This window comes from Thalia democratica, chromosome 2 (assembly GCF_965202585.1).
Source record: "Thalia democratica chromosome 2, ktThaDemo2.hap1.1, whole genome shotgun sequence".
NCBI lineage: Eukaryota > Metazoa > Chordata > Thaliacea > Salpida > Salpidae > Thalia > Thalia democratica.
In genome coordinates, this window is record NC_139166.1 from 54,189,244 (window position 1) to 54,201,755 (window position 12,512).

Here is a 12,512-nt window from a genome sequence, read left to right on the forward strand (position 1 = left end):
TCAAATTAGCCAAATAAGGAGATAATTTCTCGCAAAAATTGCGGCTTTAAACATGATTTATGTTATACTGCCTACAGTGTGTATTGTCTGGGAGAAAGTTTGTTTTTACCATACATTTATGAACAAATCACTACTATTTCATTGTGCCAAAGGTGCATAACAAATAAACTTCTTAAGACTAAAAACTTTATGCGAAACAAAATATTATATATACATACAAACTTCATTTATCTAAAAATAACTAAAACACTGAACCTATAAAAATATTAATTTTAGTTTATAAAAAATTAAACCTATTTCAAATATGCTATTCACACACAAAACTAAAAAAAAACACAAAAACAAACGAACCTTGTCGGGGAAAGTGTTTCCGAGGTCGGGTCTGATCTGTGCCATGAACGGCGATCCCTCGATGTCTTCGTCGTCGCAGAGCACGTGGACGGCGTATTCTCCCACTTGAGTGGGCACGTATGTGACGTCACAACTGCCGTCCGCCTTGTCCTCGCATTTGATCTCCGCCTTCGACGGGCCCTCGATCGAAAAACCTGCGGAAACCGAGTGTTAATATTTACATTATTTGTAAATATTTGTCTAAAGGTATTTACATTTTAGTGAATCAAGGTTTATATTTTTATGTTTGACAGTAACACTTTTAAGACTCTTTTAAAATTAATTATTACATTTTTTAAGTTACAAATTTTTTTACTTACATACATGATGTAAATAAAGTTAAATATTATAAACCATTATAAAAATATTATAAGCTTTAAACCTACTTGAATTTGTTCAATGTTACCATATTTATTATTATCGCTTGAATATATAGACAAATCAAAACGTGTTTCGAGTTCATTGCATGCAAACAAAAGTTGTTAAAACAATTTCCTACCGAGTTGTCCAATTTCCTCTCCGATAGTTTCCACCACAAAAGCAGCGGGTCTCTTGACAATTCCGCCTTCAAGTCCCGGACCGTAAGCCCTGATCTTTTGCTTACCCGCTTTCTTTGCTACACTCACCTGAAAGTTATAATTTGTCAATCCTTTTCACACGTCATTTGAAACAATCAAAAACATAAAGTTGTTTTTTTTCTAAGTTGTACATGTTTGTTTTTGTTTAAGATTTACATTGAATGGAGATTTCTGAGCGTGGTCACCGCCCCATTTGACTTCAACTTTGTAGTTTCCGGCTGCTTTCGGCTTGTAACTTCCCTCGTACTTGTTGTCTGCTACCTTCTTGAGTTTTACTGGAATTTCCTTGTTTCCTATATAAGTTAAAACTTATTAGGTATGTAAAGTTTAAAATTGATTAAAGGAAAAATGTAAAAATTCTTAAAAATACCATTTGAAAATTAATTTTAATTTTAAAACTGACAAGCACGTAAAATTAGCCTGTTACTTTCGACATTTCAAGTTCAAATATTTAGCAAAAAGGTGGGCTACGAAAATGAGTTAAATTATGTGTATTGTGTAAATATTTACCAAGTACAAAAATGTTTGTTTTATCTTTATGACGTTTGATTGCAAACGGCTAGTACTTTCTCGTTGCAATGCGCGTAGTAAAAGTTAATGAGTGCTGAATTGTACACAATTTCTACTTTTCCAGTAAACTTTGAAAAAAAAAGCCTAACTGCAAATGGCACTTAAACATTTATTACCTGTCTTGATAGGTAAAGCGTTTAATAAAAAAATCGTATTTTAAGTTAGATTTTTGCATTCAAAACAACAAAAAAAGAAAATATCTCAATTATACCATACACACAAACTACAAAATAGTAGTTTATTTTTAGCTCACATATTGACTAACCAGGTCCCGTCACTTTAACTTCGAGTTCTGCCTCTCCTGCGTTTTCGGTCAACACGGTGAAATCGGCATCCTCTCCGACCCTCAATCCTCTCGCTTGAACTCCCCTGCCTCTGACTTGCACATTCCTCGCGTTGTATGCTGTTTCGTTGGGTAAAAATGTTATTCATTTTGCTTAAAATTCTGAAAATGTTTATACACTGTATCAATCAGTTTGCCTTTAATCTAGATTGAGTAGTTAGTATGTAAATAAAAATCACTAACAATTACTTAATAGTGGTTAAATAAGTATTTTTAGAGCCTTCTGGACTTGAACTCAAACGGCAAAGTTTAAAGAAATATCTAAGGCATATGACATTGTGGCTGGTTTAATTCAATAAGCGGCTGCCGTTAAACCAAGTCAGAGATTACGGGCTTAATCCGCTTCATAGCGTGACTAACAAAAACATTTTTATCTTGGTTTAATCGAGTTCTTTGAAGGAGACTACTCGAGCGACAGAATGTTACACATGAGCGTAAAAATATTTGTCTGTATGAGTGGTGCTCAAATTGAGGTAAAAGTGTTCTCAGGTACACCAATAGTTGCATTATTTTGGTGTTAATCTAAAGTAAAAAAGCAGCAATTGCTGCGTTACTGAGGTTTGTAGAGAAATTTTAGACTTAAATTTCTTAGGTTTTGTCTTTACGAGCTAGGTTAGTGGTTTTTTGATAAGGTTAGTACATTCTAGAACTTATAACAAACTAATCACTATAGTATTACAAAAAATTAAATTTAAACTTTCAAAGGTCATTTAGAAAATATTGTAAAAGTAATTTAAAACTTTAAGTTAATAACTCATATAATCGCTAAATTTTACATAAACAAGCAATTTGTTTTGCGTAGATAGTCGACGATGAGTGTAAATAAAAGCTTATACTTTCCTGAACTTTAATTAGAAAAGGTTTAACTAGCAATAAAAACGTATTAGCACAATATGTAAAACTTAAAGTAGTTGTTCTAGATCTTAAACGCCAACCTGGAATAACAGTGACAAAGAACGGGCTCTCTTTGATTTGGGTTCCGGCGAAAGTGATTTCTATTTCGTACTTGCCTGCCTCCTGCGGGTTGTAGTAATACCTCGTCACTCCCTTGCTCTGTTCCTCCTGCTTCAAACCTACCTCCTGTCTCTTCTCTCCCTTCCTGGTGACCGCCTTCGCCACCTGAACCTTCAGCACTCCCTTGCCGGCATCTGTTTACATTTTATTGTTGTTTTAATTGAAGTAAATATTTGGTTAGTGTAAATTATAAACTTTACAAAAAGTTCTTAATTTAAATACTAATATTTTATACTTTTGAGTTAAGAAAGCTTAAAATAACATTTTGATAATAAGAACATGCATAATAGTACTTTCAACATTATATATTTTTGTCAATTTAAACGCTTTTTAAATTTAATGCAGTTTGAAAAAATTAAAGATTACTAAAACATTTTAAAAATCAGTATAAACTGCATTTCGAGCTTAAAACAAGATAAAAAGTTAATTAAAATGTTAGAAAAGTCGCTAGATTTGTTACTGCTTTTTTTAATATAAAGTTCGAAACATTAAAATTTACTTATGGCTTCACGGGACAAAATTAGTACTAATTTACCTTTAGTGTTGACATCGAAATGGGTTACTTTTCCTGCTTGGTTACCATCTTCGAGACCTGGTCCTGATGCAGTCACCTTTCCTGGCTCGGCTGCTGGATCAACTTTTACCTAAAAATCATTAGTAACAGTTTATTATAAAACAAATATAAAAAATTAAAAGTATCCAGAGAAGTATATAAATTTTTATTGCTTTAATTTTTTTAGTATTTATTATTTATTAATTTTTTATTAATTTTTTATTATTAGTATTTATTAATTTTTATTTTTTAATTTTTTTAGTTGTCGGCTATTACTTGTTAACATTTGGTTTTAAATTTTAATTTACTCTCGTACCTCAAAATTTCAAGCTGTTTACAAAACTCGGGCTAAAATTTATTTTAATTAGAAAAATTGTTATGGCAAAGTTTTGTGGTTTTTTGTACTTTGTCGAGTGTTTTCGTCTGAAAACTACGATGAATCGCCGCGGGCTCTCAAAACCAGCTCAGCAAAAGCTGTAAAACTTTTGCATAACCTTATTAGTATATAATAAAAAGCTGCAGTCTGATGACATTTGTTTTACTAATGTATATAACGACACTGAAAAATTGATGTTGTTTATATTGTTTAAATGATGTAATCAGCTATTTAATTTAAAACTTTAAAAGCAGATTGTCACAAGTGTGAGTTTTTAGTCTAAAAACTATTTTCTAGTGTTATTAAAATTAGTCATTAAATATCCAGTTATTACAAAATTAGTGGTATTCAAATAAAAATATTTGTCAAATATGAGTTTTTAGTTTAAACATTTGTTATAAAATATTCAAAAAGTAGCAAGAAACAAAATATTTAAAACTTTATAAGTGTCTTGTTTTATTTTTATGATGCAAGCAACTTACCCTGTAAGGACTCGCACCGGCGTCGCGACCACTGTACGTCACAGCTATGACGTAATCACCTGGTTTCGTTGGGGTGTAGTAGCACGAGTAGGTTCCGTCGCCGTTGTCATTGACGCTGACCCTCTCGTTAGCACCCTCTGTGACGTCATAAACAAGTGTTAAGCTTGAAGCTACGTGACTTAAGTTTTGATCAGTCAACTTGTTTTTTTTTATTTTCTTATCAATCAGATTTTATTTGTGTTACAAATTTATGTAAATATTTTTATAGAAAAACTGATTGCATTCTCAAGATCAAAAGTCAATTACTGCCTTGAGTTTAAGCTTTTTTTCTGTTAGTTCAACTTATTTTTTTTTACCTATAACCAAATACATTTATAACCAAATACCAACTTGGTCCGATGCATCTCACATCCACTTTTCCTTCTCCCGCATTTTCAGTGTGGACCGTGAACTCGGCCTTTTCTCCCGTGATCAATCCGCTGTCCTTTTCCACGCCTCGGCCAGTGCAGTACACTTTTGAAGGGTTGTATGCTGAAAGATATGTAAAAATTAAAAGTTAAGTATTGAAATAAATAAAAACTAACAACGTTTGTAGAAATACAGAAACGGTTTAAATTAATTTAATTAAACCATAAATGTTTTTTATAAATCTGTTTTTTTAAGCATTTTTATGAAACAATAAGTTAAAAATAATACTAACTTACCATATAATAACTAAAACGTGAGTACTTAAATTTCAAGAAGCTTTTAGAAATACTTAAATAATCAATTTCAAAATTGGTTTACACAGCTTATTATCGCATTATAATTTTAGTAAATCGCAAACATTTTCAAAATAGCTATACTATCTGAACACAAAGCTAATGTCGTTTAATTTTTACTGCTATTTCTAACTTATACAATACTTACTTTTCACAAAGAAAAAAGAAGCTTAGCTTATTTGTTTTACAACATTCAAAGAAAAATGTTCAACTAACGCAATTGAATGGTAACAACGTAGGGGCTGGAGGGGATGTTGTCCCCGCCAAACTTGATGTAGACCCTATGTTCGCCGTTGGCAACCGGGGTGTAGGTCACCCTGAACTCCCCGCGCGCGTTCTCTTCAATCTGGTACGGAACCTCTTTGCCGTCTGGGTCGACCAGGGCCAGTTGAAGCTCTCCGTGCCCGGCATCTGCAAAAAGTTCCTTGTTGTATTAAATAAATACTAAAAACCACGCTTTGTTAGTTCTTGTTACACTATGTTTTTTAAAGTTATCAAACAAATGTCTTAAGTATTCAAGTAAACATATAGATATGTAAATGTAATATTTAAAAAAAAACTAAAATAACCGTGCAAACTTAGTTATACATTACTAAATTACCTAATTATACTTTGTTACAATAAAAAAAAAAATTTTTGTATATATGTTTGTAAGTGTGAAGTGTTTAAAAAAAAAGTACCTTGAGTGAAAACGTCAAAGTGGGTTTCCTTTCCCACCACGTTGCCCGGCTGGAGTCCTGGACCCTTGGCGGTAACCTTGGACGGGTCGGCCGGGCAGTCCTCGACGTTGACCTTGTACGGTGACTTGACCAGCTCTACGCCGGCGAAAAATATTTCCACCTGCGAAAAAAACGACCTTTTAAAAGCGGGCTTAATACACAACTGATAACATGTTATCGGACACGCTAATAGTTCCAATTGGCGCTTTCTCCGCTGCGAAATTACTATTTGCTATCGTGAAATTTAAGTCTGTAGTCGACGTGGATAATTGAAAGTAAATTAGACGCCGTTATTAAAACGGTTTTGTAAAACGATTCGTTATGGTTGTTTGTGTGAGTTTGCTTCACAAGCTCTGGCTCGTGTAATTTTATTTTTTTCTTCACCACATATTATAATTTTAGAACAAAGTAATGTGTTTGTTAAATAGTGTGCACAGTATTGTTCAAATTAGTTATTGAATATATTTTGTTTATTCTTTTCAAGAACTGTAATAAAATAAATAAATTGTTAACTTTAATCTTATTATTTGCTTTTTAGTTTTTGAAAAGAGTAGCCCAAATTTAACCAATAATTAGATTAATTGTTTTGTGTATATCATTTGAACAAGTATACTGAAATAGTGTTTAAGTTTATAAGATTTGTTCTCTTATTTCTACCAGCTTGTTATAATATCATCTAATCAAAACAGACACAGTTTTTTTTTCTTATAATACTCAAAACCTTGAAACACGTAAACACATGAACAATAACAAGCGGGCTGCATTATAAGTGGCAACAAAGCCTGCAAGATCAAACACTTAACTTTCGATTGATCATGGTTCAATGCATCATGACGATATTTTATGACGAATTGCAGAAGAATGATGATTATTTTTCGATAAAGTTATTCGTACTCATTCAGTTTAAAAACTTTTATAAAAGTTTAAACAAATGTTTTTTTTTTAATTTATAAGGAAACATGTCACATAAAAAAATTTCTAAACAATTAAATATAAATTTTGAAGTTTAGAAACATTTACAAGGAAGTAAGCATGAAAACCTTACATTCATACGTCATAAAATGTTTCTGTACATTCTTTGAAATCCAAACAGCAGTATTGATAAGAATTTCATGTTAAACAACTTGAATATCAAGCCTTTTTTGGTATTATGAAACTTAAAGTATAGCTAACTTGTTTGTTTATGTTCACTAAAACCTGGCTTATTATAATTTTAAGTGTTTTATATAAAAGTACACAAATTCTTTTTCACGTTATGAAAAAAAATTATTTTATAATTTTTTTTAAAGTTCTTTATTTTTAGAAACTTTAATCCGCGTACCAAATATTGAAATAAGAGTTCGTAAAAAATTAAGAAACTTGTTTTTTACTCGCTAAATATTGCTTTCAAAAAATAATCCTAAGTCATAACGTTTTTTTTTGGGTTTAAGCAATTTCAAGAAAATAAATAAAACTCCTTCAATAATGTAATACGCCAACAAAACTTTTTTTAAATTCTGTAATAGATATGAACAGTTAAAAATCAAATAAGTTGTTTATACAAGCATCTCGCTTAAAATATGTTCACGTGTATTAAGAGTTGCTTCACAAATTAGCATAATAAAAGCTATTATATGGTTATTAAAACAAATCCCAAAGACCACAAACAACAAACCTGGTATTGTCCAGGTATAGTGGGTACGTAATTGCATGAGTAGGTCTTCAACTTGTCGTTGTTGTCAACGGGCTGTATGGGCTGCCTGTTCCCTTCGGGGTCGACCAGGGTCACCCCGATATCACCCTTGCCCGCGGCAATTGTCTCGACCGTGAACGGGCAATCGAATCCGACTTTGCAACCACTAGGGTCGACACCTATATATTTTTTTTTTGACATGTATATTCGAGTAGTTTGATATAAAAAGTAAGTGTAGTTAACATTTTTAACTTTTTAGTATCAATTATGTTTCTGTACAGTTGTTTGTGACTCATAAATTTTTAAGTATATTTCTTATTTAATAACACTTATAAAATTGTTCATAACATTTGTACAAACCTTTTCCGTATGCTCTTGCTTTTTTGGGGTTAGTTTTAGGCCGGAGTGGTGCTCCTGCTTTGAGTTGTGACTTGGGAAATTGAGAAAGATATGTCATTACAGACAGCTCGTCAACATTCGGATCTGTGATTTCTTCAGGAGCAATAACCTTAGATTGTTATAAACGGTATAAAAGGCACAGCCTTTTTTTTTTAAGTTTATTAAATGTATCTTTAAAACTTGTGAATTACACACAAACGAACAAAGACAAACGTGAAAAATCTTATGTGTGTTATTGCATGCTCTAAAAAAGTTTAAAAATATTTTTTTACAGGATTTTAGAACAAATATGTGTAGATTAAAACACCTTTAAATGAGTTTTTCATTAAAAATAAAACATCAAAGCCTTATGTATACAATTACAACTTTATTATCCGAACAAAACCTAGTAATAACCGTTTCATACAAAAATTGTCTTAAATGCTGCAGCGCGCCCTACAAATTCCTAAATTAACTAATACGCAGCTGTTGGCATCGACAGAACAATGGCGGCATTATGACGCAACAATACCTGCGGAACGCCGAGAAACTCGTCTGCAAGCCTCATCGCCTCCTTGGTGTTGTCCACTCCCTTTTCCTTGTCCCAGTCCTCCCAGTCGGGGCACAAGCCTTTTCGGTTCGCACACGTCATGTTTTGTACGGATGAGTGAGCACAAGTTGAAAACGTGACAAACACGATGACGTCAGCACACAATGATGTAACAATGAAAAAAATTAATTCAAATTAGTTTTTGTTAAATAAAAATTTAATATAAAAAAACAAACCTAAAAGTTCAAAAATAAGTTTGTATTAAGTTTAAACAAGTTGATATTTATAATAGTGTGTTTACAATTACAACTATACGTATACAGATATTACACAAAAGAAAGTTATTTTGAAATGTGAAAGTACAAAAACATGCTGTAAAAGACTTTGAAAGGAAACGAAAAGTGAGAAATGGGTGAATTTTGAAGTAGGGAAAGTACCTGGGCCACTCCGAGATGTTCGTCGGCCAGGTCCATGGCTTCTGTGGTATTTTCCAGGGCGTTGTCGGGGTTCCAGCTCTTCCATTGCGGACAAAGACCTTTTCGTCGTGAGAAAAAAAAGAAAAAAGTCGAAATTTACTTTTTAAGAGAAAAAGAATAAATAATCTAAGAAGTGTAAAAATAGATATAAAAAAGAATTAAAGCTACAGCAACTAAAAAGAAAGAAAAACTAAAGGAAAATGAGAAAAAGAGTATATATACTAAACAAAAATACTCATTATGACGTCACAAAAGCTCACCTGGGGCGCAGTTGTCGACCAGCGCTCCCAGAGCGATCCCGTCCTGCCAGTTGCCCTTGAAGTTGGTGATGGGCATCTCGGGGATCTTGTTCTGGATCCACCCTAGCAACCGTTGCTTGGGAGTGGCCTGCACCTTCTCCTCGCTCTCCTCCTCATCGTCCCACATCGGCATGGAGATGGAGTAGTGGAGGATGAGGGTCCAGATCAATCCCAGGATGAGCTTCAGGTTGCCGTCGACTATGGCTTTGCTGTCTGTCAGGAGAAAATACCTTGTTTGTTGGTTATTTATGATAGTATTAAATATTTTTTTTAGTTGTAATACAAAATCAATGATTTTTTATTGATTTGGATAGTACTAATTACTTATTGTATTTATTTATAACACTAGATTAATGGTTTATTTAAAAGTATCATTTAGTCCCAGTGGTTTGTGCTATTTCTTTTTTTGGATTCAAAAAAAAGTAATTAAAACAATTGAAAGTAAAGAAAGCACAATTTTAAACATTGAAATTTTAAAAAATCCTAAATAAAATGCTATGAAGCTGGTTGTAGTGTTTAAAGTTTAATGTTTGTGAAAAGTTTGTAAAAACAATCACATGTCTAAAAAGACGTAGGTTTTACTTGAACTTTGTGAAATCAAAGTTCGTTTAAAATGTTTATTTTAACAAAAACAATAAACATGTATAAAAATATTTTGTTTCAGCAAAACAAAACATGATTTACACTGAGTATTTTTTAAATTTGTTTTTAATGTGAAGCACTATTTGTTTTTTATTTATTTATTTTTAAGTAAAGTAATTAGTTCTAAAAATTACATTATTTGAATAAAAGTTAAATTTAAGTTTCATTGACCTAAAATTTAAGTTAACTGTTTTAAAGTCTAAAATATGTTGTTAAAAGCTTATTACTACTAACTTTATCTTGTTTTTTTTTAATTTATGAAAGTACATAATAAACTGGTTTGTTATTTAATTTGAAAATTACTAGAAAAAATAGTAGTCATAAAATTGGCTTTGGGAAAAACGACAAATTAGTCAAAACATGCAGCTTTTGAATACAGTAAACAAAATGTTATCAGAGTTTGTTTGCGCACAGGAAATAGATTATTTTAAAACTTTTGCTTGAAAATCACACACTGCACAAGTGCAAATTTAAAATTTTCGTTGAAAGAAAAATCCATTGGTATTTAATTACGTCACAATCATACAAGCAGTCAAGTGTGCTCTTGCTTGTCAGCCTAATTGTTTAAAGTTTCTATTCTTTGCTGCCTTTCGAAAAACACCGGTAGTAACGCTGATTATTTTTTTTTAGTTTGAAAGGCAAACAAACTTTGCAACTAAATTTATCTTCATAGTAAACGCTTGATCGGTTAGAGCGGCCCTGAATAATTTAGCGAGTAAACTCTTTACGCAAAGGTTAATTGTTTTTGTTTATACTGCGGCGATGTAACTCACGTTGACTTATAAATTAATTTTTTAATCGGATTTTCATTTAAAATTGTACTAGCTAGGCTTAATTTTGAATTAAAATTTGCTATTTTACTTTAGAAATTTGGCTTAAACTAAAACAATAAAATCTCTAATTACGTTTTAGATATTAGCAAACTAAACAAATTTTGAATTAAAAACTGTTTTAATTTTACTTAAAATACAGTGTGCTAATTATTTCAGCTTAGAGGAAAGTTAAGCTAATTAACTTGTAATTCATGTCAAAACAAAAATTTACCTAGCAAAGATTAGCAAATTTAAAGCTAGTTTAGCGTGTAACTTTTTGCGTTGGCTCTCAATAAGGCAGGGCCTTTCTGTAAACAATGAATGTATTGCGATTGCTGGGCGAATGTTGGGGTAAGGCTTATTATGAGTGAGCGAGTTTGAACGGTGTTGTTGGTTTTGTGTTTCAATTGTGAAGCAACAAAAGTGATTTCACACACACTACGCTTGATTAGTGTTTGCATTGTTAATAGTTCTGACCGCACTTTTGAATAAAAGTTAACAACAGACAAATTTGTGCAAGTTTGTCTTATGAACATTGAAAGCGTATTGTCATTTAATTTTTGAAGCTAATTAGTTAACGTTTTAGTTTGCTGCACCGTAAACTGCTTATGAAAATAGTTATTGAAAACTTAATCTGTACATTTCACCTTACCAAACTAAAAAGCCTTATAAGGTCATTTACCATACTTTTTTATGTTTTATCAAAAAATGTTTGTTACAAAGACCATTAAATTCCAATAGCATTTTATCCTAATTTCTGAACCATTAAAGAATTTAATTAATTAGTAATAAATAAGACGTAATGATAAGTACGTTAATAATAAATAATTATGACGTAACAAAACAACTCACCAATGCTGACCAGCTTGATTCTTTCACTTTCAATGAAATCCAGCGCAACCGTCACGTTCTCCATCTTCATCTGCCTGAAGTTGGGCCTCTTGTTGAACCTTCCGCATCTCTTCTGGCTCAGAACCTCCAACAGGGCGATCAGCCTCAGACCGTCTGCCAAATCGGTTTCAAGTGAACCGATGCGCTTGTTCACGCATTTCAAATGCTCGTTGCACCACCTCGTAAAAGTGTTCTTCTGGATCTTCTTCCATGTGGCGTCTGCCGCCAACTCTCTCTCGGTGGCCGGCATGTCTTCGTCGTTTAGTTGTTCTTGTTGAATGAAATCGTCCATCCTGGCGTGCGTTGTTTATATACACCGCTCTACACGCTTGACCGCACACAAGATTGAAATTTTAGGTTTTTTTTGCCTACTTCTTTTTTCTCTCGTTTCTCGAGCAGCTCGCTCTCTCGTTTGTAAGCTGTTGCCGATTGACGATTTGTGCGATTGAAAATACCACAAAAGTTAGTCACGAATTTTGCTTTACTGCTTTAAATAGCCCTGAAGAGAAGCAATATATGAACGAATTAAATTATATCTTAAATCCAATAAATTAAATATATACAACTTTTGAGAATGTGAACAATTTGTTATGATACGTTTTAATAAACTTATGATAAAACTATTTTCTGCTTTTTACTTACACATCCCAAATTATTTTTTGTTAGTTTTTTTTAAAGGTATTTTTATTTGCTTTAAAATCTTAAGTTATCAAACTTACATACCTAAAAAATCAAAACTACTTGTTTATATACAAAAGACAATTGCCATATTAGTGTGCAATATAATTATCAAAACAAAATGTCTTAATAAGGTAATCTTTTAATACTATAGTACATATATGCAATAAGTATTTCGTAATGTACTATATATTAACTTTTATTTCAAGTTAAAAAGTTTGTCATAATTAAGTTTTGTATATTAATATTCTAACTTTACTATTTATTTTCAACTTAACAAAAATTATTTAGCCTATTTAAAACTTAATTCAGGTTAAGCCAACCATCA

The 12,512-nt window shown here is 31.9% G+C and overlaps 1 protein-coding gene across 5 annotated transcripts in view; it reads right to left on the reverse strand.

Annotated features, from left to right (window-relative positions):
- Positions 1-12,001, reverse strand: part of LOC145829526 (filamin-C-like) — a 31,412-nt gene extending 19,411 nt beyond the window's left edge. For 4 of the 5 annotated variants that reach the window (XM_082937357.1, XM_082937356.1, XM_082937358.1 and 1 more), the window contains exons 1-15: positions 11,468-12,001; positions 9,123-9,374; positions 8,824-8,921; positions 7,819-7,966; positions 7,441-7,637; positions 5,748-5,907; positions 5,284-5,478; positions 4,697-4,837; positions 4,307-4,443; positions 3,431-3,539; positions 2,817-3,029; positions 1,804-1,941; positions 1,125-1,261; positions 890-1,016; positions 352-545 (exon numbers count right to left, since the gene is read on the reverse strand). In XM_082937357.1, the coding sequence (XP_082793483.1) occupies positions 352-545; positions 890-1,016; positions 1,125-1,261; positions 1,804-1,941; positions 2,817-3,029; positions 3,431-3,539; positions 4,307-4,443; positions 4,697-4,837; positions 5,284-5,478; positions 5,748-5,907; positions 7,441-7,637; positions 7,819-7,966; positions 8,824-8,921; positions 9,123-9,374; positions 11,468-11,798 (2,577 nt within the window). In that variant the 5' untranslated portion in view covers positions 11,799-12,001. Of the gene's footprint in view, positions 1-351; positions 546-889; positions 1,017-1,124; positions 1,262-1,803; positions 1,942-2,816; positions 3,030-3,430; positions 3,540-4,306; positions 4,444-4,696; positions 4,838-5,283; positions 5,479-5,747; positions 5,908-7,440; positions 7,638-7,818; positions 7,967-8,368; positions 8,467-8,823; positions 8,922-9,122; positions 9,375-11,467 lie in introns of all 5 variants that reach the window. The other variant, XM_082937355.1, reaches the window with a different exon arrangement.
- Positions 12,002-12,512: the final 511 nt, after the last annotated feature.